The following is a 24,933-nucleotide window of genomic DNA, read 5'->3' as shown; positions in this document are numbered from 1 at the left end:
TGAAGAGAAAGGGGAAAGAGTGACCATTTGCAATGAGCCGCGGAATATAATTTTAATGAATATGCCGTTTGGGGTGGATACTGATGAGCTGGGGGGGTGGGGGTGGGAAGGAAGCACTTCCAAAGCAGCGGTCATTTAATTAGAACATGTTTAATTAGAATTTTTAAAAAATTAAAAAAATACGATTTTATGTAACCGTCTAGTTAATCTTGTGGTTGAATCATATTGCATTTTATTCAATTTAATTGATTTTAAGCTTTGGTCTAATGTCATTATCCTTCAGTTAATTGTAAATGGTTCCAAATCAGAATGTCTCCGTAAGTCAACATTCCAACCAGCCAAAGGAAGGGTTGGATGGTTTTTAATAGCCGAAAAGTGTGACATTCCTGATGTCTGCCTGCCTTGGAGAGAGAGCATGTGCATGCGTGCAGCCCCCTGGAAAACCTGTTTTGGGGCTCCTTTTTTTTCCTCAAGGGGAAAACGTGTTTTACAAATTGGTCTCATTTCATCATTTCATTTTCATGTTTCATTATTGATTGCTGATCTGTCCTATCTCCAAAGTTGCCTAGCAAGGTCACCGTTGTAAGGTTTAGATAAGGCACACCTCCAAAGACGAATGCAGATCGAACCCAGCACGGGTGCTGAATCACACGCCTAGGTAGTTACGTCAAGAGCTGGTGAACTGCCAAGTCATTACAGCATTTGGGAAGCTACAGTTGCATTCCAGCTCCCATCAGCCCCATGTCCGTAGGTTCCCAGAGGTGGCAGAACAGAATCGGTGAGGCTGTTGGTGCTGTGATAACACAGGAAGCCATCAGATGAAGATTTGCTCAGCCAGCCGCAGCATGGAACCAGTCCGAAAGATGCCAGCGCAACCGTCTCTTCCTTCACACCCAGCACAGCGACTGTTGAACAGGGTGCTTCAGCCAGCCAAATCCTCTGTTCCAAGGGCCCGGCCTTCAACACCGGGGATGACATGGAGCCATGGAGTACCTTGCCCTCCACAAACACACTTAAGCCCTTCCAAGACCTCGGAATTGACACCTGCCAATTGATCCTGTTTCAGCAAACCCCACATTGAATCTGACCCCATGTGAAGAATTGCGTCCTGTGGCCTGTCCCAAATCGCCTGCCCATCAGCTTCAGAGGGTGATCCCTCCGGGTTCGAAGATAGTAAGTAAGTGCAACTTCTTCCTGCCCCTTGCGTCCACACCATGCCTAACTGGGCGCGGTTGCTGGATGTCCCTGGCTTTACGGCTCTCCTAAGCTGGAAAAGCCCCATGTGGAATATCCTGGCCCCGCAAGGAGTTACTTTGGACTCTGCATCATTTTGGTCGTGTAGACGAGCCTTCCCCAACCCTGTGCCTTCCAGACATGTTCAGCCTGCAACGCTCAGAATTCCCAGTCAGTGGCCCTGCTGGATGGGCATTCTGGGAGTCGCAGTCCAAATGCCTCTTGAGGGCCACCAGCATGGGGAAGGCTGATGCAGACCCCTGGAGACTCTGAGCAGAAACAGGCGCAGACCCCCTCAGGGCGGAATGAGCGAAAGCAGGACCAGTACTTGGGCAGGAGGTTCCTCTCAGAGACCCAGGCCAGAGCTGCAGGAGCTTTACCAAGCCACCTGAATGCTCCAGGTCTTCTGATGGTGCCCATTCCTTACCGAGCTGGGAGCTGCAGTAGCAGCCCTTGGCCATCGCTGGGGTGGTGGCGCTGCAGAGCAGCCAAGAGGAGGCAAGCGCTCCCTTCCCCTGGTGGCAAAGCAGGGCCTCTGCACCCTGTGGCCAAGCCAGCCGCCCACCTCCCTGTGGGACGTCTTTCATGCTGTCAAGCCGGAGCAGCGGCCCAGCCAAGCCAGCTGCGCAGCCCTTCTTTGGGAGACCAACCGGCGTAGGAGGACCTCTGTGAAACATGGGCAGTGTTGGGAAGACATGAACTGAGGGATGCAGTGCTGGAACGGCAGAGACGCTCTCCTGTGAAGCCCCCGCTAGTTGTCGGGATCTGGGCTTTCCCCTCCTAGCAGCATCCGACCCGCCCCCAGCCTTTCTTTGCTTAGTGTCACCTAAGAGTCTCTGAGCATGCTCGAAGTGGAGCGTGGAACCCTTTCCACTGTTCTTTCCGCAAGGCTGGCTTTATGAGCCCTTCGGAGTCTCAGCCCTGGAGGTGGCGCACTGTGAAAAACAGGCACGCCTCCACTCGTCCCGCCGTGCCCCTAACCTGGCCTCCCTCCGGTGATGACGGCGAGCAACCGGGCCTGCCTCTCCAGGGACCAGAGTTCTCCATTGGAGAGACTTCCCAGGTCTCCTCTTCCTCAGTGTTCTCACTGCTGGGCTGCCTGGTCTCCCCGCCTGCTCTTGCTCTAATCTCCCCCAGGGCTTCCTCCACTGGGTCTCAAGAGCTTGAACCACAGGTGGCATCTGAGCCGCTTCAAAAAGAGTCTCAGCATCGGAATCGGATTCATCAGTACAACCTGCACAGTGAGCCTCCTGCCTGCACCCCTGAAGTTTGACAGGACACGGGTGCCAAACGCTGGTCCAGAGTGCCAGTCCCAGCTCAGTGGATTGTGGGGTTTGGAGCACTGTGCGGATTCGCCTCCCAGCCGCCTTCCCCTTCCGCCCAATTTGGCCCCACCAGATTTGACAGCAAAATGGGAGGGGGTCACCATGGTCACTCATGGCCAGCCTGTAAGGGTAACCTGCAAGAAAAGGTGGAGGGAAGGAAGCGCTGCCCCCTCCACCGCTGCCCTCCGCCCTTCCTCCACCCTCTGTTGCAGCTGGCCCAAGACATCTTGCTGCCTGCAAGCGGCGCACTGGCCACCAACAAGGGACGTGGTGCTCAAGGCCATCTTCGACAGCACAGGCAGAAATCTCTCCCCACATTCTCGGCATCGTGCATCACTCGCTAAACCTCTGCCAGGCCCCTTCTCTGCTGTCTCTCCTCTAAGCTGCGGCAAGAATCACCAAGGGGCTTCCCGGCTCCTGGCGCAGCATCCCCTCTCTCTCTGCTGCCGCCGTGTGATTGTCTCCGTGGCTGGCGGCTGCCACCCTCCCAGGTGCTCGCAGGGAAACAAAGAGAACGCCCTGAGCCAAAAATTGCAAGGCCGAGCATCCTCCAGCCAGCAGATCAGCACAGGTTAGTGGGTCAGGCTGCTTGCATAAGCAAAGACCTCAGGGATGCTGCCAAGCCTTTCCTTGCGTGTCCTTCACTCTCCCACACGCAAATGCACACGTCCTCGGCTACTTTGCCAGAACTTGGCTGCTTCTGCTAGCCTTTATTTTATTTTATTTTAATTTTTATAGAAGACGTGAGATGATTCCTTTGTTATCTCCAACCTCTCCTCCAGGATCAGGGACAATAATTAAGGGCGAACATCTTTGGCGAGCAGCTGGAATCAAATTCCAGCTGACTGCAGCACCTGCAAAGACCGTACCTCTGCCTGAGGGGCTGCATGGTACGGTGCCAGCCGTAGCTGAGACGGTGACAGCCATGCTCTGGAGCACATGCATTTGCCAGCAAGTTCAGGCATGCTCCTGTCCTTCTGCAGGTTTCAGATGGCAGCCGTGCCAGGGAAACGTGGAGTGCCTGGCTTAGACTAATTAGAAGGATGATTTGTGAAATGCAGGCTATTTATTTAATTAATCACGAGCACAAAGCTATAAAGCCCATATTTTTTTAAATCCCTGTTAGTTTGCCATGTGGTTAATAGATTGGGGCACATTAAAAAGTACCACGGCGATATATTAAAAGTGTTCCGGCAAAGGTTGGCAAACGTCCTCAAGGAACTTAAGCTGTCAGCACTCTGCAAACAGCGGCCGAGCCGGAGAACATGTGCCCTGCTTCTGAACATTGTGTGTGTGTGTGTGTGTGTGTGTGTGTGTGTGTGTGTGTGTAGATGAGAGCGCATCTCTTTTTTTGAATAGCATCTGTTCATTAAAGCATCTCACAGCAGATTTCTAAGCATAACATGCAATGTTTATTCTTTGCTGGCTTTTTAAAATGTATAAGGAGGGCTGTTAGTTGTCACATTTTGTTGCAGAGTTTGTGTGTTTGCTTTGGGGTTTTGCCGTCATATGTTTGTTTGTTTCCCAAACTGAATTGCTTCTTTTTCTGCGAGCAAAATGGGAAGAAATTTTCCTCAAGCAGACCACCCTTTTCTCTCCTTGTTGGGTTGTGGGGTGCAGTGAATCCCTATTAGCTATCTCAGGTGCTTCACCCTTAATGACCTTGGACCTGCTGAGGGCATCATTGATGGCTCTGTGGGATTTATGTATGTGGTTTCAGCAAGGCCTAGTTGGGGGTGGCACCCAGGCTGTGAAACCTGAAACACGCTCCTCTAACACCAACACTGCTAACCTTTGCGCGACCGGTCAAAACTTCTCTTTGCTTGTTTTACCCTTACAGCAATAAGAAATAACACATTGGCATTATCTCGCAAGGCTGCTTTGCGCTGCAGCTTTATATGGTTGGACTCCTGGCTGTTTGCATTCTCAAACTGAGTTAGCCACCTCGAAGGGCCCAACACAGAGGCACGCGAACGGGAGCGTTTTAAAGTGCTGCTCATGCACACTCGTTTCTTGTCAAGGCGGCTAACAACAGCCCAAGGAAGACAAAAGCATAATAAAAATTGTACATCCAATTAAAATGTTCAATAGGTGTGCAATTACAGTGAATGTCGGGATTTGATGAATTGCGGCATTCACGTATGAATGCTGACAATCCAAGACAAATCGTCCGAGCGCTGGCATGGAGTGGTGTGCATCCCTGCCCGTTCGTGCACACGCTGTGGAATGCTAACAATCTCATTTTGTTGGCTATCAGCATTCCCTGATCTATCTCGGGTTTTGGGACATTCGTTTTGCGGTGTGACTGGAATGAACGCAGGGGCTTGGATTCAGCTTTGTATGCATTTGTTCTTCGATCGCCGAGCTTTGCAAAACGCCTGGCTCACAGGCATGACTCCCATCACGCCCACCGCCACCCCGTCGTCTGAGATGTGCGGATCAGGCTGGGGCCGCTTCGTGGGGCATCCGGCTCAGGGGGCGCTCTCAGTCCACTTGGCGCGGTGTGATAATTAGCTGGAAGATTAGGAAGAGGGTGTGGGGTGGGCAGGATCTCGGAATTCCACATGAGCAGCCCGAGGACGATGCTGGCGTCGTCCTTGCAATGCAGATCAAGCATTCCTCGTCGCCTCCTGAAGCCTCTGAAACATCTGGGCTCCTAATTGAAAAATGGAGTGGGGCGGCGGGAGCGGGTGGAGATGCCACTAAGTGGAGGCAACAATTTGGAATACCAAAATGTAACGGGGGTCTTTATTTACATTATATTTAAATATTCATACGGTGTTATGCTTTGCATAACAGGAAGTTACTGGGTTAAATTTTTATGAGTGGTGACAGCACAAATGAGCTAAATTAAGTGAGAATGTTAATGGGATTTTACTGTGTGTGGCACGGGTGAGATAAATGGGAGATCCACTGAAGCTTCGTTTCTGATACCGGCTTCTTTTCTCTTTCTGCGATGAGGGTCGACCACTGAGCAGCCTTGTCCTTCAGCATGGTTCTTCCCAAATACTGTGTCCTGAGGTTTAGTTCTTTGCCATAACGAGGCGATCCTACACGTGTGTCGACAGTAAAAGGCCCTATAACTCCCAGCATGCCCTAGCCAGTTGTGGTGGCTGGGGCATGCTGGGACTTTTTTCTGTCTGACCCTGCATAGGATTGCACTCTAAGAGAGCCACTTTGCAAATAATGCAGAGGCTCTGGAACACTGAAGAGGCAACCTCTTGCCCCTCTGTATGGGTTGCTGCTCTGGGCTTGCCTCCTTCCAGTCACTTCCCAAGTGTAAGGGGTTCCTTGGCACCAGAGAGGAAAAACCTGGACCCTGCTGGAGCCAAAGTACCACCATCCCAGGATTTAGTGCTCTTGAATTTCTGCACCCTGGTAGAAAACCTTCCCTCTTTCTTTTTTGATTTCACGCTCAGGCACGGAAGGCACCACTTTTCTGTCCTCTAAAAGTGAGGGGAAGGGAAGAAAAAGCATACCCCAAAACTCCATTTGTTTCTATTTTGTCTAATGTTTTACATTGTTTGCTAGGAGGTGAGTCAATGACTTGAATTAATTCTAATTACTGGAGAGACATATACTGATTGAGCAAATAAAGTAGTATGCTCGTTTGCGCCAAGGCCATCTAATTAAATGCTAACTTTGGGTAAGCTGGATGTGCGTGAAAGATTAATTTTTAAGAGGTTTTTATGACTCACTAAATAACGATTCACTAAAATCTTTTGCATTATATATCACCCAGCTATCTAATCTTAAAGTAATATAACATTTAGTCAGTGAATTCTGTTGTATGGAAAGATGCAGTAAATTATTATTATTAACAGATCAATCATGTGTGTATATGAAGTGTGTGTGAGTGAGTGTGTGTACACACTCCCACACAAGCACACTCATTCTTGCTGTTCTCCAAGAAGTGTGTATAGCTGTTGACTGCTGCCGTGGTTGACTTGGCTTTGTTTTGGATATCGGAGATCGCTGTGAAGATATCATCTTCGGCGCATCGCTGTTTCTGCTTCACTTGAGCAGTGTTTCTTCTTCTGTTTTATTCATTCGTTATATTTCTGTACTGCCCAGTAATCAAAGGTATCTTGGCGGTCTGTGCGTCTCTTCATCGGAAAATCCTCCAGTGCTGTTGGAGGAACCGGAATGTGTAGGGGGTGGGGGGCTTCATAGGGAGAATATCAGCTTTCTGCCCTCCCTCCTTACAAACAAGCTGGACAGGTGTTCAAAGCGGAGACCCCACATTTTGGTACTCTTACCTGGCACATTTGGCTCCTTTTTTTTTGACATAAGGGGTGGGTGAAAATGCTGTTGGTTTGAGATTTCCATGTGAGCATCTCGAACTTCACAGAACCCAAACCAAAACACAAGTTGGAACAGAGCTGCATTGTGTAATCCACATTTTTCCTAGCACCAAACGTGCGTTCGCTGATTTGAAAAAATACACAAACTTGCATGAAAAGAAAATTGTGCACATTAGAACAAAGTGTGCAGAAATAAATGGCTCCAGCCTCCGGGGAGAAGCTGCACGCATTGAAATGTGCACATTTGAACAATTATGTTAGACTGTATATATTTTTTTTGGAGGAGGGAATGCACAGCACAAACATGTACGTTTTTGTGGAGACCTTTCCCTGAGTAGCTCGTAAATTGAGGCAGAAACAGGTCAGAACAACTTGAGCTGCAGACAGCCAGTTGCTCTGCTCGGCCCAGTCCGTTCGCCCCTGTCCCTGGCACCCCGGTTTGCCTTCCCAGTCTCTTCCGCGTGCTGGTAGAAGGGCGCGTTGCTTTGAACGGCCTCCGATGTGGCGGAGCACTTCACCTTCTCACGCTCAGCCGTCTGCTGCTGCAGATTTTCTCCATGAGCTGCCTTGGCAGAGTTTGTAAGACTTCGTCAGAATTCTTCCCACCACAACGTTCTTTAGTGAGGTCGTCTTGACATCTTTGTTTCCTATCACATTAGGTTTTGACTGCTTACAGTTTACACTGTTTCTCTGTGTACTTATGATGCCATGGTTATTTTTTTAAGAAGTGTTGGTTCTGTATGCCGGTATCTTCCCATTTTTTCTGTCACGATGCCTTGTGCATGTGGAAACCTCTGAAAAGCGCCCAAACCTGCAGCCCCAAAGTTACTGAGACTGGGCTTTTTGATCCTAAAAGGGGCAGTGCTCTATCATTTGCACAGGTGTCCCCTCAGTTCCAGGGCCAGTGAAAAGGGCTGATTTGAAGTGTTAAGGCCCCTAACAGCTGGGGCACTTTACCTGAAAAATTTCCTTCCATATGTACCTAGCAGAAACTGTAAGATTGTCAGGGGCTCTGCTCCATGTGCCCCCACTTACTGAAGTGAGTAAGTGCTAGGTAGGGAGATGGTCTTCTTGGTGGTGGCACTCCACCAGGGAGGCTATTCAACCCCTGATGATTTCTGTATTGCCCTTCTAGGGTTAGGTGAAGACCATTTTATTCATCCAGTCCCTTTGAACATTGGGCCTTCTATCCTCCTCCTCCTGCTCCTCCTCCTTAAGCTTCTAAGGAGGGTTGGGCAACGAGTCGTCAGTCAGGTGCTTTGGCATACAGCTTCCATCAGCCCTAGCCAGCATGAGAAATGCTGGCGGAAGATGGGAGTTGGCGGCTATAACAAGTAATCCATTACAAGTAATCCATTCCTTTTTAAGAACTTGTCTTATTTTTACACATTAAGAAAGAAAAAGAAAGAAAGAAAATGATTTTAGGTTGCATTTTAGCATATCTGACTATTTGTATTTTAAATACTATGCTGTGTTTCGTGGCATCTTATTCCCAGTTCTGTGAGCCACCCAGAGAACATAGGTTGATGGGTGGCCATATAAATATGGTGAATAAATATGAAGTTTCCTGCCTGGAATGGATGTGATTTCTGCCAGCACTGTCTTGCGGAGATGTGCCAGATTGATAGCATAAAGGAGAGCAGAATGGAGAATGAATTCATTCTCCAGTGGATTTTCATTAGGAGTTAGTATTAAATCTCTAAAGGGCTCCATTTTATTGTGTGGCTGAAGTCTAAAACTGGTAACTCTTCTTTATAGGCCTTTTAAAAAATCCCTGGTTTTATATTTAACACATATTGATTTTATCCTATGGAATGAATAGATACCCCTGAAACTGCTCTGCAGGGCTGATGGACCGGATCCAGTGTCTAAATCGTTTCCTGGATGCTGTCATTGTTGAGAAATCCAGTATTTTGTAATTCTAAAGCTCTTGGAACATTAGATGAACTGCCTAATCCAACTAAAGGCAGTGGAAACCAGGCACTCGATATCCTTTTTCCACTCTTAACTGCTGCCCTTCAGAGGCCTCGACAGCAGGCCAGTGCTTGGAATGATCTCAGTGGAGCCAGAGGTCCTTGGCCTGTGCACACCAGCAGTGCGAAAGCCTGGGTTTTTCTCGCTGGGAGCCGGTTCACGGCTACACGCACTCGCAGACTCGTACTCTGTGCGTCTCTCTCAAACTTGCGGTGACCCGAGGCAGGCCATTCCACCGAGTTCTAAGTAGGCTTGCACTTCATCATTACCTTCCTATTCCACATTTCTGCCCTGGATGAATTCCGAATGGTGGACTTGTCCCTTTGGGATAATTGCTGTGGCTGAGCACCCCTGGTCTGCCCCCCATTAAGGCCTGCTGCCTTTGGACACCCAGCCCATCTCAGTTCTGCCAGACACGTCCCCGAGCGCAGGCAAGTGCGGTGTGGACCACTGAGGACAATCACCCTGAGCCCCCCGAAATCTAGAGCTGAGCCTGGCAGGGAATGTGGGAGTCTTCCTTTTCAATCTCTTGGCTAGGGGATCCAGGTTCCGCCATTTCATGGTTTCTCTGTATGCTGGTTTCTGGGCACCGCAAGCCGAAGGGTGCTGTTTTCTCCCTTCTCCCTGCACCTGCCTCCCAAGGTGTCCTTATTCATCCCTGGCATTTCTTCTCCCCTTTCCCTTCTGCACTCAACGAAGCTTATTTCCAGATGTTCCAGCCTGCAGCTCCCCTCCCCTCTCCGAACTGGCTGTGCTGACTAGGGCCAGTGGGAGTTGTAGGCCCAAGCATAATTTGCCCACCTCTGCAACTTACCCCCTCACACTGCCGGTTGATGGCATTTGTCATGCCTGCGGGCTGCCGCACAAAGACCCTCAGGAAATTGAATAGCAGCCCACCAGTGGCACCCAACACCCAGCTGGAGTAACCCTGGAGCTGTTCAGCCCACGGAGGGGGACTCTCCATCATGTCCCTGCAGTTTCTACATGGCCGCACGCAGCTCGGCCCTTTCTGGGCCCGGTCACGTCTGTTCTGAGAAGTGGAAGTTTTCAGAAAGGGAAATGCAAATGCTTAGCGCGGCCAATCCTTTGCTTTGTGCACATCAGCAATTCAGCAGGACCCATCCCCGTCCTCGTCATCTTTCCTGGGAAAAGATTAACGATGATAAAGCAGCGAAGGCCCAATTTTCACTGGAGCCTCCCAGCATTAGAATGATATAAATAAGAATCGTAAATCCATTGTTCCTGGTTACAGAATTCCCTTGGCATCCCGGAGAGAGCAAGGGACGGGTTACTGGGGTTTGGCAGGGGGGTGCGGGAGATTCACTGTCTGTTGATGTAATGTTAATTCATGCAATTCCTCCTTCCCTCCCTCCCTCCCTACGAAGAGCCCATTCCGCAGTTGCTGACATCCATTTCTTGCCAATTTTCTCCCCCTCCCCTCCCCTCCCCTCCGCTATTCTTTTGTTGTCTTCCCCGCTTGTCCAAATCTGGATTGTAAGGTCTTTGAAGGCAGGGACCTAGCATGCAACGTCTTCTACATCTGGATAATGCTGGAAAACCATCCTACAACAAAGATTCAGTTGGCTGGTCCAGGGTCTGGGGGCCATGGCACCCGAGTCCCCGTGACAGAGTGCCTAAAACTGGAGAGGCTTGGGAGTGGAAGAAGGACAATACCCCGTAGCTTCAGAGATGGAGGGGCAGGCATGGCCAGGAAGGTTCAGGTCTCTTTGCAGCCAAAAATCACTGGACAGCTTAAGAAGCGCTTCCCGGATTAAACGTTTTTTTCCAATACGAACATTGTGCGTTTTAGCGCCAGCTGTGCACCTGGCTCTTCAGCCAAGCCTCAGTTGCCCTACCAGTGAGTATATTCCTTGAAAATAATGCCGTAAAGCACCGTCATCACCCAAGAACAGGGCTTTCAAAATATTCGTATCCGGGGCAGTTTCCCCACCTCTGGGTTGCAGTTAGAGGAGGACGCTATTCTTGCCTCGTGGTCGCAAGCAGGTCTCTTCCTTGGAACCTCTTCACCCTGATTCCTCACGCCCTGCTTTTTCCTTTGCCCTGGCAAATCAGGACCCGGTGTTCTTTGAGAGGTGCAGATGTTCTCCGATTCCTGGGTGTGCACTGCATTTCAGGGGATTCTTAGCACCTCTTGACTAGAGTGAAGGAACGCTGGGATTCCCCGAAATGCTGCCCACAAACAGTAAACATTCAGCAAAGCTGATACCATTTAATCTACAACTGGCCAACTTTAAAGCTTTTTTTTTCTTCAGCTCAGTGATTTCTTTAAAATATTTTAGCCTGCCTTTAAGAGTGAATGCTGCCCTGCCCCAGGACAGCTTCAAAAGTAAAGATTACTTTACTTTTGTAAAGACAGTAGACTCTCAACTATCTGGCTTGCGACTATCTAGCCTCCATACTATCAGGCCTAGTTAAAAAATAAATATCAATGCACAGTAAAATAAGTTTAAATAATTTTTGTAAGAATTAAGCCTACGTTTTACATTCATGTTTTGTTTATTTTAAAAGTATGTGTATTCATACTGTACAGTGTACATGATTTCATGTTTCCTGCAATTAAGTTAGACATTATAACATTTATCTTAAAATGTGTACAATATTTTTATCCTTGGACTTCCTTTTTCTGTAATAAATTTTTAAAACATACAGTACAGTACATAACAAACATTTATAAAGTACTGGCCTGTACTAAGAGGTCAGAAAATACTAATAAGAGTGGGTTTTGGTATAAAAAGGGTGTTTTTAATGGTATGGGTGGGGTAGGAAGTGAGCATTTACAGAACTCTGGCCTATCCGGCTTTTTTGGTATCCGGCCTGCCCTTCCGCTGCATTAGGCCAGATAGTTGAGGAGTCTACTGTACAGTAAAACAGCATGCATGGAATTAGCTACGAAGCACACAGTGGCGAAAAAAAATGAGACACCAGAAGAACTAAAAGGGCAGCAAACTGTCCCCTGCCACCCACCCACACCCACACGCCACCACCTGCCATTCAGTGCGGCACAGCTTGGGAACAAGCCCAAGGAAACACGGATGAGCTTGAATTTGGGGGCACATGAAAACAGCTTTGCCTCCTGCCGAAATGGCAGCCACTTCGGCCCCAGGCAAGCCGCCCTGATGGAGAGCACTCCGGAGCCTTGGCACACAGCCGACATTGCCTGGCCACCGGGGCTGTGTTCAGGCACAGCGCATGCGCTGACTTCTCTTTGAGCATAGCCAGAGAAGGTTGTATTGGGTGCAGGATTCCATATCCTACGTGCTTCTGGTTTTTACATTGGTGAATTACGCTTGAAAGCGTTTCACCAACACCAGGTGAAACGCTAGTTAGATTCTCCTTGGTTGGGTGTGATGAGGGGAGCCTCTCCCCGCACCCCTGCGACGGACCGAAGCAGAATAAAATGTGTGCATGAGACGATGGGGTAAATGTGCGTGAGTTGTGCAGGTTGCAGAGCTCGTGCGTCGCTGCAGGATCCCGGTTGACCAAGCCAGGCTGCAGATGGGGGTGTTCCTAATGTCGCATGCACAGTGGCCGTCCCCACCCTTCTGCTTTCTGGGTGTGCTGGACCACGGCCCCCAGCGTTGCCCGCCAGACACGATGCAGGTTGGGGAATGCTGGTCCGCAGCCGTACGTCTGGAACGTTCCACGGGGGCTGGAATGGAACCCTTTGGCCTTGTTCCTCATTGCCAGGCTGTGTGATGCCCAGTGCCGTGTGAAATCTTCTTCCCACAGGGCCACATTGGCACCACTGCAACCAAAATCATCGACGTCTACCTCCCGCTGCACCCAAACCAGGACAAGCTGCAGCCCATGACCGTGGTGACGATTGCCAACGCCAAGGTGCACGACTTGATCGGGCTTATCTGCTGGCAGTACACGAGTGAAGGACGGGAACCCAAGCTCAAGTAGGCCCTCCCTTCCTTCTGTCCGTCCGTCCGTCCTTCCCCGCCCCCTCTCCCTAACCCCACTCGCTCTCTTCTGTAGCCACTTTTGCATAATGAAATGGATTTCCACATCAATATTTTTTTTACTGATAAATCTTGCCGGAACACCTCCACATTTATCAATATTTCCTTCCGAGCTATGCATACATCTATGTCTATTTCTCTTTCAATTAAATTACTGGGTTCTGTGTAATGACAAGCATATGAAGCCAGTGTAGTATAAATGAATCATCATTTCAAGATGCTCTCCCTTTTCGGGTGCCTTGTTTGTTTGGTTGGTTTTTTTTAAAAGATAAATCGCATCAACTTTGGTGTCACCTGCATGGGTAACATTTCAATGCCCAACAGGTTTCTCAAGCACTCTTTAACGGCCATGGGATAAGCAAGGCAGTGTTTTCCCAAACTTCTGCTATGACGGAGGGTCGCTGCGTCCTTCTTTCCCCCTCGTGGTAACAATTCCTTCTATAGTTCGGGAAAACGCACAAGGTGCTTCTCAACAGAGACAAGCTGCTCAGGCTGCAGATGAAGCACCAGGGGTCCAAGAAGCCCAGCACGCTGGGATTGGTTCGTACTGTCAGCTGACCTATATGAATTGGCCGGTGCCCTTGAACCATGGGGCTGAGTCTGTAGCAGCAAGGGCGTGCTGGTGCTGGTGGAGGAAGAGGAGGAGGCAAGGCTGGTTCTGAGTGGTTCCCCATTCAACACTCCCCAGTCCTGTGCCACCACTGGGCTGGGTTCATGTGTCATACACTAAATGACTGCCATGATGACATTGCCTGACTCTGAACCTCTCATGTGGGAGTGGCAGTGCCTGTCAAGCCAGGTCAAGCCAAAACTGTTCATCCGCACCAAAGACGGGCTGCTTCCCTTAATCGCAGTGTTTAGAGCGCGCATCTCTTTGTCATTCCCGGTGGCCGCTCTCCCGCTGCCCACCCCAACAACTTTCGCAGTCGTGAAATTCATAATAAAGGTTAACTTTTGCAAGCAGTCGCTGGGCTCTCCGGCTGCCGAAACCTTTTGACCCCAATACAGTTCCATGTGCTGCTTTCATCTCGAAGTTTAAGATGAATTCTCGAGTCCACCTAAACAGTAAGGAGAAATTATCAGAAAATCTTCCAGCACCCCTGCAGAAAGCAAGCATCTTCACAGTGATCAACAGAGTGAGATTACTTCCTTGTTAGCCATCCGTTGAGCAAATGCGCAGGTTACATTAACTTTAATGTGTCATTATTACCTGTTAGAAATAATGAATATCTTCTTCGTGACAGTGTTCGGATGGATCACCTGGAGAACGGGCTCTTGGTGAACTGAGTTGCAACCCAAGATATGCAAATTAATTGAGGAAATTGCAAATCAAGTAGTTGGCAAAATAATTCACTGTCGCATCCAATCAATAAACTTTGTAAATCAACTCATTTAATTCCTCCCAAAAATGATCTATATAGATCAAGCGACCAATTAAACAATTAGCATGCGCTTTGCTATTAATTAATTTAAGCATCCGTCAGGCAATTAAAACTTCCGAAATCAGACTGCCGAGTTTAGAAACCTTTAGGCAGCTCTCTCTATACTTCCACTGGAAGGAAATGAAACGCTGGCAAGGTGGCATTTAAACAAAAATCAGCAAACTCAAATGAAGAAGAAAAAAAGGCATCATGACATAAAATAATCATAATGGGGAAGGGGTTAACCACATGCACCTATATGGTTGCACGTTATCTTGTAAATTATTATTTCAGAATATTAAAAATATTCTCCATTCTTACTGAAACTTATCTGTCACCCCCTCTCTGATCCATGCAGTATGGAGGCTGTGGTTTGGCTTGGTTTTTCTAAAGGCATTGTCCTTGCAGTTGCTTTGCTCTCCATGCAGAGCACTATAATTTTTCTGTGGGGTTTTTCATAATCATCAGAACAGCCCTGCAAAGTGGTTCAGTAGTCCTACCCACGTGATCCTGGGAAGAGGGCTGCTGAAGATGACCACACGATGTCAAGAAAATCTGCATCAGGAGCTTGGTAGTTTGTGGCTGTGGGGCATGCGGAGGCCACTAGCCGAGATGGCTTTAAAGCAGGATCTGACATGGAGGAAGAGAGATCTTCGAACCACTGTTAACTGCAAAGGCTAAGCAGAACCCCCATGTTCAGGAGCAGTATGCCGCTGAATACTAGTCTCTTTATATATAAAGAGTGCAGCTTACCTGCAAGCAAGAAGCACGCTCATAGGCTTACAGTCTGAAAAGACATGGTGCACAAGGGAAAAAGGGTGGGTATGGAAGAGGAAGCTATGTCGTATTTTATTAGGACCAATGAAATGCCCCTCACACTTTAGCACAAATAAGTTTAAAAATGAATGACTGGGCAGCCCCTGGGAGCTCCTCCAAGGTGCTGCTGGGACATTGCGGAAGGACAACTTGGGACCATCCAGACAGAAGTCAGAGGTGCCAGCCACTGCATAGCCTTTTGCAGTCCCCCCTCCCGCCAAAACATGTAAAAAGTCGAAAAGCGGCAGCAAGCTGAAAGCTGCCCCATGTTGGGGAGGAGAGTGGGGAGAAGCTAAGGCCAGCTGCCCCCACCTGCAGCTGATGCGAGAATCAGGATCTTTTGGGGAAGTTGAGTGAGTGAGTGATGGGGGTGGGGGCGCAGAGTGTTAGTCCCAGAAGGCAAAGTCAAGTTAAAGTGGGGGGGACACACCTGGGAAGTGTGAGAGACTCCAGGGGATTGACCCCGAATTGGGGAACCCACTGGGTGCTCTGGGTTACTCTTTTCCGTTTGGAAGGAGGCGGGGAAGAACCGCCATGGCGGCTTTGGGCCCTTCGAACACACTGTACAAACATGACATGAAGCAGGAGCTTTCCGGCAGGACTGACGTGCGCCCTTCTCTCGTTGTTTGCAGCGACAACGTCAACGCATACTGTCTCCACATTGCCGAAGATGACGGCGAGGTCGACACGGACTTCCCACCCTTGGACTGCAACGAGCCCATTCACAAGTTCGGCTTCAGCACGCTGGCATTGGTGGAGAAGTACTCATCGCCTGGCTTGGCGGCCAAGCAGTCCCTCTTCGTGCGAATGTGAGTCTGCACACACGCTGGGTTGCCGTAGCTTCTGGGGACGCGGCCTCTCCCGGCCCCTGCCCCCGGGGCACGCCTTCCCCAGTGTTGTTATCAAGCTGTACGCCACCTCTCCCATTGGCTCCTGGCACTCTGCAGGGGGTGCCTCCTCCACACACACACTTCTTAAAAACCTCCCTTTCTCTCACTCCCGAGAAGTTCTACCAGCTTTGGTGTTCAAAGAAGAATTAAATTGCTGGTGTGCAGTAGGCCACAGAGAGGCCCGGTCTTTGGGCCTGTGGGCACTTTCGGCAGGAGGAAATACCTTCCTGGGCACGGCCACAAAAAGGCTGCCCGGGAGCTTCGCCCGGCCCCAGCGGGTGAGCAGTCTGCCCCAAAGGCTGGGCACCAGGCAGAGCCGAGGTCAGAGCTACCAAAACTGCTCCAAGCCCATGGCTGGTAAGAAAGGGTTAATAGGAAGGAAGGGACTGGAATAGCCAGGAATGTCGGTTCTGAGCACTGTGTTGCCTCCCTCTGCGATTAACCATAGCAGTAGCATTGCAGAATTCAGCTGAAGAGGTAACATGTCTTTAACAACAGAAAATCAGAAAAATGAATATACATGATCATCGAAATTGGTCTTCCAGTAGATAAATTTGTGGGGAAATGGATTTCATTTATTTTCTGTTACTTTCTGCTCTTCCCAGGTTTTTAAATAACTAACTGACACCATAATCTAATATAGGGTCCCTTAGAAGCAAGTCCTATTGGCTCCAGCAAACTTGGTCCCAAGATCACAACCTTAGGCAGAGATAAACTTTTGTCTGTTTTTTAAAATAATCTAAAAGAGAGTGGGGGCCAGACATTTTCTGCTGTTACAAAATTCCTAGCCATAGTTAAGAGGCAAGTAGCTGTAAATCTTGATTTCAAACCGAATTATTCAAGTAACCAAAAAGTATAGAGATGGCATTGTATGAAATAGCATATATCTGGTCGTAGCCTCAAATTTTACATCTATATCTTTCAAAAAGTTAACAGTCGCTTGACAGCTCCCCTGTAATATGAAATATATCTGCTGCAGAATTTCAGCATTGCCAACACTTTATTTATTCATTTCTATAAAATCATTTCTTCACTGCCTTTCAACCCTCAAAGAGCCCTAAAGGCAGCTTACATCCATAAATTCAATTTACCAATAAAACTGACAGTACATAACAACAAAGCAAGAGTGCAATCAGATAGAACAGAGAAGATTTAAAGTACGTCCAAGCGCCTGTCAAGATAAAAAGATCTCTGCTGTTTGTCTGAAGGCTCTGGGAGGAGGCCAGCTGGAGTTCAGAATAGTTTTACACCCTGGGTGCCACAACCAAGAAAGCCCCGCACTGCCTCTCAGGCAAATGTACCTCGGAAGACAGAAGAACGGAGCAAGGACTTGAACAGTGGAAGCGGCAGACAGAGAGCGTCCGGTTCAAACATACCCCTGAAGGGCAGGGTGGGTGGAACACCGACCTTCTGCAAAGTCAGGCATGAAGTATCCGAAGCCAGTTGAGCGACTGCATTGCCTCCAGTACAAATGTGATCTTAATTCAGTGACTAACCAGTCACTGCCCTTTCAGAACATCCAAAACCGAGTCCCTGAGCTGGGAGCTTTGCTTTCTCTCCTGGCCAGGTTGGCCCGCTTGAAGATTTTCTACAAGAAGAAGTGTACGCGTTCACTGATTAGGAGACCTAATTAGTGATTCTCTGTCCAGCTGTGGGATTTCCCCCTTTTTTCTAACAGCCGAGGACATTTCCCCTGCAAAGCTAGATGCAGTTCCCATTCAGTTGCATAATTTGAAGTGCATATTTCTGTGCTTTGTGGGGGTCGATGCCGTGAAGGCCTTTCTCCATTGAAGATGTGGTTTCAACAGCCTCCTGCCGAATTTGGGGCTTAATGCCCCCCCAGATGTTCCTTGTCAGGAAGTACTGAAGATGTCTGCACACACAGACGCAGTTGGATAGATACCTTTCCTTGACTTGCTCCTAAAATGTGGCCATCGCGGAAGTTTGGTGTAAGCCTAACTTCTCCAGCGGGGTGCATTTCCCCTGAATTCGTACCTGCACGAAAAGCCAAGCGCTGTCCAAAGCTGAAACAGTGTTGGTGTTGATCTCTCAGGGCCATTCCTCTGCTGTCTTCAAATCCATTCGTCCGTCCGTCTGTCTAGAACAGTACTTCCAGTTTTGGGGCAGCTTCCCACATTTTTGAAGCCCCGCTGAGTCCTGGAACAAAGGCAATCCACGCAGCTTGCGGTGTTTGGAAATTAGCTTGGCTTCTTCTTGGCAAGGGCCACGTCGGAGGAGGAGATGAGATTGCGCCCGTGCCTGTCTTGAAATGACAGGAGTCGCCATCTGGGAGTGGGGAGCCCTTGTGTGCTCGCCGGTTTCTTCACAGACATTTCTAACCAATCCAACGATTGCGCATCGTCCCAGAGGCGTGCTAAGCAGAAGACCGTCTTACGGGGGATCCCAGCCATTGCGCTGGGGAAGCTGCAGAAGGTGAGCCGCGCCATTACCTGCCCAGAGCTTGCTCGCATGTGGAATCTACTCTCAGATGTGACCCTGCCGGCTGAGCCAGCCCCCGTGGAGCCTTATTGGGTGGCCAGCTTTGGTTTGGCATGTCTGGCAGAAGCAGTTTGCAGAACTTTGCTCTCTTTACAAGTCCTGCCAAGGTAAACTCTCAGCCACCAGTTTGCTTAGAAATACCTGGTGGCAGAGGTTGGACATCGCCCACAGAATGTTTAATATTCTGAGCCGGGAGCTGAATGCCTTTGCAGTTATGGAGAGTAGTAAATAATTGAGTTTGATTAGGAAGAGGCACCTCATTATCCCCCCACCTGTGCCCAGCTGGTAGGGGAGGGTCGAAATGAAGCCATTAGCTGTCTCTCTTACTGGCTTCTCAAAGCACTCAAATACATCTGTGTCTTATTTTCTTTTCTGGCACAATCAGTCGAGTAAGCTAAGCAGGCATGACCGAATTTGGCAAGTTCCAAGGACTCTGGCAAAGTTACACAAGGAGAAGACGGAGGGCAGCCAGCCTGGCTTTGAGTGTGGCCATTAGTCGAGCACGCTGATGGCTTTTGGAAAACAATCGGCTGGGACAAAGGAGTTACTTTTGTCCAATGTCAAGCGCTGAGCTCCCCGGGAAAGCTGCTTTCGTTATCAAGTGGGATTTTCCGAGCTGTGCACTGCCGGGCATTTGCCATCACCGTGCCAGTAGACAGCGAGGTAGGAGACGCCATCTAACGGAGTCCTGTACGGCAGCGACTCCGCAGCGCCTGCGTGGGGATGGCCCTGGAGCCAGGCCGGGGAGACCCGTCTCAGATCTCTCTCTTGCCGTCAAGTTTGCTGGCTGACTTTGAGCCAGTCATTACCCATCAGCCCAACCTACCTCCCAGGTTTGAGCTGAGCAGTGACAGCAGCCCTGGGCATCTTTTGTCAACTCACTACATCGAAGTTATCTATGTTGTAAGCCGCCCCGAGGCTTCGGCGAATGGGGCGGCATAAAAATGTTTTAATAAATAAATAAATAAATAAATAAGTGAGTCACAATCATTCACCTTTGTGGAAGCAGCTCATGCACTCGCTCGCTCGCTCGCTCGCTCTCATGTGATGTCATCATATAGCCAAACTTTGATTGACAGTGTAGCAAGATCCCTGACTGGCCAGGAGGGCTTTCCAGGAGGCAGATAAGTAGTAACCAGGAGAACAAGAGTTCAGAAGCACCTGAGGGAAAGGGGTCGCCCTTGGGAAAAGTGAATAGTCCCCTGGAGCCTTTGGAAGTGTCCTCGCCCCCAGCCTGTTTTTGGTTTGAGAATGTCCAGCACAGCCCAGTGCTAGGAATCGCCCCCGGCCTGGAAAAGTCTCCCTATTTTCATTGCCACGGTTGCTGACATGGACTGGAACCTCTGTTCTACCTGTCAGCAGAGATTGCAATTGGGAGGTGCCGCCTCCAGTCCTTCCTTAGCCAACTGAATGACGGGTATCAAAGCATCGTTGGATGCGTGAGCCATAACTCATCCAAAAGGGAGTCAGAATTTCTGTGCTGCGTCAGACAGGAGGTCCATCTACAGCGGGCCCTAGACAAGGGAGGACTCCGAATTCCTCCGCGCTTACTCAGCGTCTGCCTGCCCATCCATGCTGACCGCAGCCCACTTATCAGAAAGATTAACTTGCAATTAAACTCTTCTGCCTTCGGCATAGAAACGTCTCCATCGAGTCCTGCTTTCGGTGCTGGCTGTTGCCTGGCCTCCAAGATGCCGCATCCCCCACAGACACGGGGACAGGCGATGCGCACACACCTCTGGTTCAGCTCTTCCTTTGAGGACCCCATGTTTCCAAAAAGAGCGGGTGAAAAGCCCCGCGGCCAGCCAGTCACCTGGAAGCGTCTAAAAGACCACGCCTTCTCCAAGGCCACCCAGTCAAGCCCATCTTCAAACGTGGATCTGCGCTCAGGCCAAACGCTCCCCTCCGCAGCGGGCTTCATCAGCAAGCCCCCGCCGTTTCCAGGTGTGTGTTGCGCACGGCCTTAAAGATGGAAGAGGCAGCCGCCGCGTCTGCCGTCCCGCCTCCTTTCTTCTCCTAATGGATTTGCCCAAGCCGAGCCCAAGGGTGACTTGACATGCGCACTCCCCGAGGCTCCGGAGTTCTCCTTGCGTCTCTCTCCTCTTGGGTCCCCCCCTCACACACATACACACACACACACACACACCGTCATTTCCCCTCTCCTGAACCTTGCCACCCTGCCTTCGGCGCCGAGGCTGTAAAGGAAGATGGAAAGCCAAGTTACCTCAGAATGATCACTATCATTAACATTCACGGGGGGTTCACTCATCATTCGTGACTGCACAGACATGGCAGCCGCTCCGAACCGTCCACAGGTGTACTGCGATGATACATATTACATTGTGCCACCATGGATTTATGTATTCTGTAACAAAAGAAAAGTGTAATGAAAAAATACAGACGGCAATCCTTTATTCCTGCACCGCGCAATTTATCAGTAATGCCGGCGGATGATAAGTGCGAGGGATTTTCCTTTGCTTGATTTAACCTTGTCACCCAGGTATGTTTTCGTGAAATGATCGGGAGGAGAAAGGGTTCGGGGGAAACCGGCCATACTCGGCTTCTTTTGACCCAATTTTTTTAACCCCCCCCCCCCACGCACACACACAAAAGGTAGATGGGAAGAAAAGACGGTACTTCTCATGGATGAAGCAATGCCCCCTTCAGCTACATTTACTGAGGAATGCGGGAATCCCCCCCCCCCCCCCAGTATTTTAAGCCAGAATTTGTGGCAAGTTCGAGACCGACATAAAGGAAGCTTTTAGCGACAAAGTCACATGGTTGCTGACTCCATTTCAGTACTTCCCAAGAGCTGGAGCAGTCTTGTGTTCTTCCGGAAAAAATGAAATGAACCCCAAAATGAGGCCAATCCATCAAGTTCTGGAACATTCCAGCCTGGCATAAAACCTGATGCAGAATCAGCTGTGGAATGAAACCAGCCAATGGAGGCCGCGAGCAGTGCAAAGCTCTTAGAAGCACCAATGTGGCGGATGGACGGGGGAGTGTTGACGTGAAGGACTCAAAAGCCTGAGGGACCGAACAGGCCCCCCCTGCACTGAACACACTGCAGCACACGCGGCCGATGACCCTCCCTGCAGGGCTGGGGCACTGCCACCACCAAAAAGACCCTGCCTCTCGCAGCCACGGATGCCCCTCATCTGACAGCGGCACGCCAAGAAGGGCGTCAGCAGATGGCCTAAGCGTCCCCGACCGGCATGCGTTGTGTCCCATTGACCCGTGGCGCTGGCTGTCACAAGCTGCTGGCTTGGCTTAGCATAGGCAGCTTTTGTTGTTGTTCGTCGCAAAGTTGTGCCCGACCCATTGCAACCCCATGGACAACACTCCTTCAGGCCTTCCTGTCCTCCACCATCTCCCAGAGTCCACTCAAGCTCACACCGACTGCTTCAGTGACTCCATCTAGCCACCTCATCCTCTGCCGTCCCTTTCTTCTCTTGCCGTCAATCATTCCCAGCATCAGGGTCTTCTCCAGGGAGTCCTTCCTGCTCATTAGGTGGCCAAAGTACTTGAGTTTCATCTTCAGGATCTGGCCTTCTCAAGAGCAGTCGGGGTTGATCTCCTCTCGGACTGACCGGTTGGATCACCTAGCGGTCCAAGGGACTCGCAGGAGTCTCCGCCAGCACCACAATTCAAAGGCCTCAATCCTTCGGCGCTCAGCCTTCCTTACGGTAGGCACCTTTTAGGATCGCGTAAGTTCACGGATCACCGTGCCCCATGGAATGATGGAGGCATCGCAGCTGTGGGTGCCCAGTGCTGAAGGCCAAGCGGTGGTGGGCCGTGGGTGCACGCATGGCCAGTGCATCCGTGCTGCCTTTCGCGTCGTGCTTGTGAGGCTGGCTGCCGTTGGAAACGCCCCACGGGGCCTTGAACTGGCCCAGCGATGCAGGCCCTAAATTTTTATTTAAGTCCCTTAAAGTGCAATGCTGTGCATGCTTAGGCAGGAAAGAAAAGGCCCACGCCTCCGAGCCTGTCCCAGTGCTTTTCGGAGGTGTCCAACAGTCAGGGGAACGTAGTGGAGTGACGCCACGGAAATCAGAAACCATTCTGGTTTGGAAGGGGGGGCACGATACGAACAAGGCAGCCAAGCTGGATTTCCGCAGCACGACGAGTCCAAAAGACCCAGCAGGGCAGGGGGAATGAGAGATGCAAAGGCAGCGGTCGCACGGGGAGGGCAGGAAGGAAGGAGATGGTTCCCAAACTTATAGGAGGCCTCCAGCCGCACATGTCTGTGCAGATTGAAAAGCGGAGGCTGCAGAGCGTGCCCTGGAAGCCTCCAAACGCCAGTGCTGATGCTGGAAGTTCTGGTCCCGCTCACAACCCCACCGCCTCCCCCAGGCTAGGCTCTGGCTGTCAGCCTTCGACTCTTCAAGATTGACGTCGTGGCCCTGCCTGGCCCGGCACCAGAACAAACATCCCGACGTTTACAATTTCAGGCTGCGCATTATGTGTTGCGGCCGCTGCCAAGGCCTCACTTACTTGAATAGTTCCACTAAATATAGTCAAATGCAGGGCTTTCTCCTCGCACCCCCCCCCCCTTCCCTTGGCCCGCAATTCCCCTCCCCCCCCCTTTTTTTTTTTTTGCTTTGATCAGTAAAATAAACTTTTAAAGATTGCTTCTGGGACAGCCTCCAGGTTCTGAGGTAAAGGATGGCCACGGTTCAGCCATGATTCAGTAACAGGGTGATCAGAGCAATTAACTCGACAGTTTTCAGGCTGTGGGGCTTGCAGATCACAGGCGTGTCCAAGGTTTTTGCTCTCGAGACCCAGGGCTCTTTTTGCTAGGAAGGGATGGGAGGGGTTCCTTCACGAATACGAGCAAAGCTCAATTAAGTGGGCCTTTCCCTCTGCCATTGTTTTGCTCCCCGATCCCTAGCTCAGGAGAAATCTAGGCGTTAACAGGGCTTTCCGGGCCGTCCTGCTCAAAGGTGCCGATAGGGAAAACGGCCGTGTTCCCAGTGCTCCCCTGTGGCAGGGACTTCCCTGCGCATGGGAGAAACGGCCCATCAGGGAAGAGGCCAAGCTAAACCTTCCTCCGTGGAAGTATTTCCAAGATGGCGCAATACTCAAGCGCACATTTCTGCCGTGGCTTCACCCCCAGGCTGGAATGGTTGATCCAGGAAGGCTTCACCACTTGGCTAGAACTTGCAGTCTCAGGGTGGAGTGGGCCCCACGGGCTTCTGAGGAGGCTTAGAAATGGAGGAGAAGGAAAAGAAGTCTCTCGGTGGCGTTGGTCACAGTGGCTGTGTGGAACGTCCGGGCTCTGGGCAGGTCTCCTGCAGAGCCCATGCTTTCTTGGGGAAAGGGAGCCTGGCTCCCAAAACAACCTGCTGAGCACCTCAGCCTGAATGGCAGACCAGTGGAGGTTCAACTACTGGGAGCGGCTGTTGTGAGGAAGGATGGAAGAGAATCAAGGCTGGGGTGGCGTCTCCTGGCAAGCGGAGGCTCGCCGCTTGGCAGCGCGCTCCTGCGGGCGCCAGCGCAGGCAGGAACGGTCCCTGTCCCCGTCCTGTCCTGTCCTGCTTGGCCTCTGCTTGGCTGCTGGGGAGGGTCCTGAGCACCAGCCAGAGGCCTGCCTGGCCCAGAATCCCGTTCACCCGGCAGCCAAGCACTCTGCGGTGGCTGGCATAAGCTGTCCAGAGAGGCATGCGGCGGCATGCAAAAGCGTGAAATAAAATAAATAATGAAACGAGCCCACAGGCAGGACCTGAGCCGCAGGAGGCCCTCCCTGACCCCTCTTCCCCTGGAAGCTGGCATGGAGCGGCGAGCTGTTCGGATCCGCCGTGCTGGCTGGGAACATGCTCAGCATGATGGGAAGCAGTGTACCCAGCGTGCTGGAGATGATGGGCTTTGGCTTTTGTGACCTATCCGAGGCGTTCTCGAAGGCTTCTGGTCGACCTCCAGCCTCCAAGCTCTCCCTTAACGGACAAGATGAAGACGCAATGTGCACGCCAAAGCCCAGGCTCGCGGGATCTCTTCTGCGGAAGGCGGCCTTCCCAAAAAGCTCCCGATTCATACCCTGCCTTGGTCCCAAGGAAGCGCCCGAGGCTGGGCTGCAGGAGCTCCCCCTGCTGATTCCCCTGCCCCAGCTCCTCAGGACGGGAGCACGGGGGTGCCTGCACACTCTGGGCAAGGGGGCCACGTGTCCTCCCCCGGTGGCTCCTGCCGCTTGCCGCTTTCACGCTGCCTGTCTCCCGTGTTTTCCCACAGGCTTTCCTCCCGTTCTTTAAGCTCATTTTCTTAACATTTATTTTGGAGTTTGGCCCAGCAACTGCAGCGGGTGCCGCGACGTGCTTTGCAGCCCAAGTTCTCCGGCTTCGCTGTTCCGAGCTGTCTTAAATGTCAGAGATAGGTCTGGACTGTTCAGGAAGTCTGTGAGGCCAAAAAGGCACGGCAATTTATTAAATTGGAGAGGGGGATGGGGAGGACACGCCGAAGCCAACCTCCTACGGCCATGCGGAGGCTGGGGA

General features: G+C 50.7%; 1 protein-coding gene across 5 annotated transcripts in view; it reads left to right on the top strand.

Annotated features, from left to right (window-relative positions):
• The window catches only part of MAPKAP1 (MAPK associated protein 1), a 135,802-nt gene that overhangs the window by 46,280 nt on the left and 64,589 nt on the right, over positions 1 to 24,933 (top strand). For all 5 annotated transcript variants that reach the window (XM_044439877.1, XM_044439881.1, XM_044439878.1 and 2 more), the window contains exons 7-8: positions 12,587 to 12,759; positions 15,692 to 15,868. In XM_044439877.1, coding sequence (XP_044295812.1) covers positions 12,587 to 12,759; positions 15,692 to 15,868 — 350 coding nt within the window. The remainder of the gene's footprint in view (positions 1 to 12,586; positions 12,760 to 15,691; positions 15,869 to 24,933) is intronic.

This window comes from Varanus komodoensis, unplaced genomic scaffold (assembly GCF_004798865.1).
Source record: "Varanus komodoensis strain SLA01 unplaced genomic scaffold, ASM479886v1 scaffold36, whole genome shotgun sequence".
In the NCBI taxonomy this organism is placed as follows: Eukaryota; Metazoa; Chordata; class Lepidosauria; order Squamata; family Varanidae; genus Varanus; species Varanus komodoensis.
The sequence above is the reverse complement of the archived record's forward strand: the minus strand, read 5'-3'. Positions and strand labels throughout refer to the sequence as shown.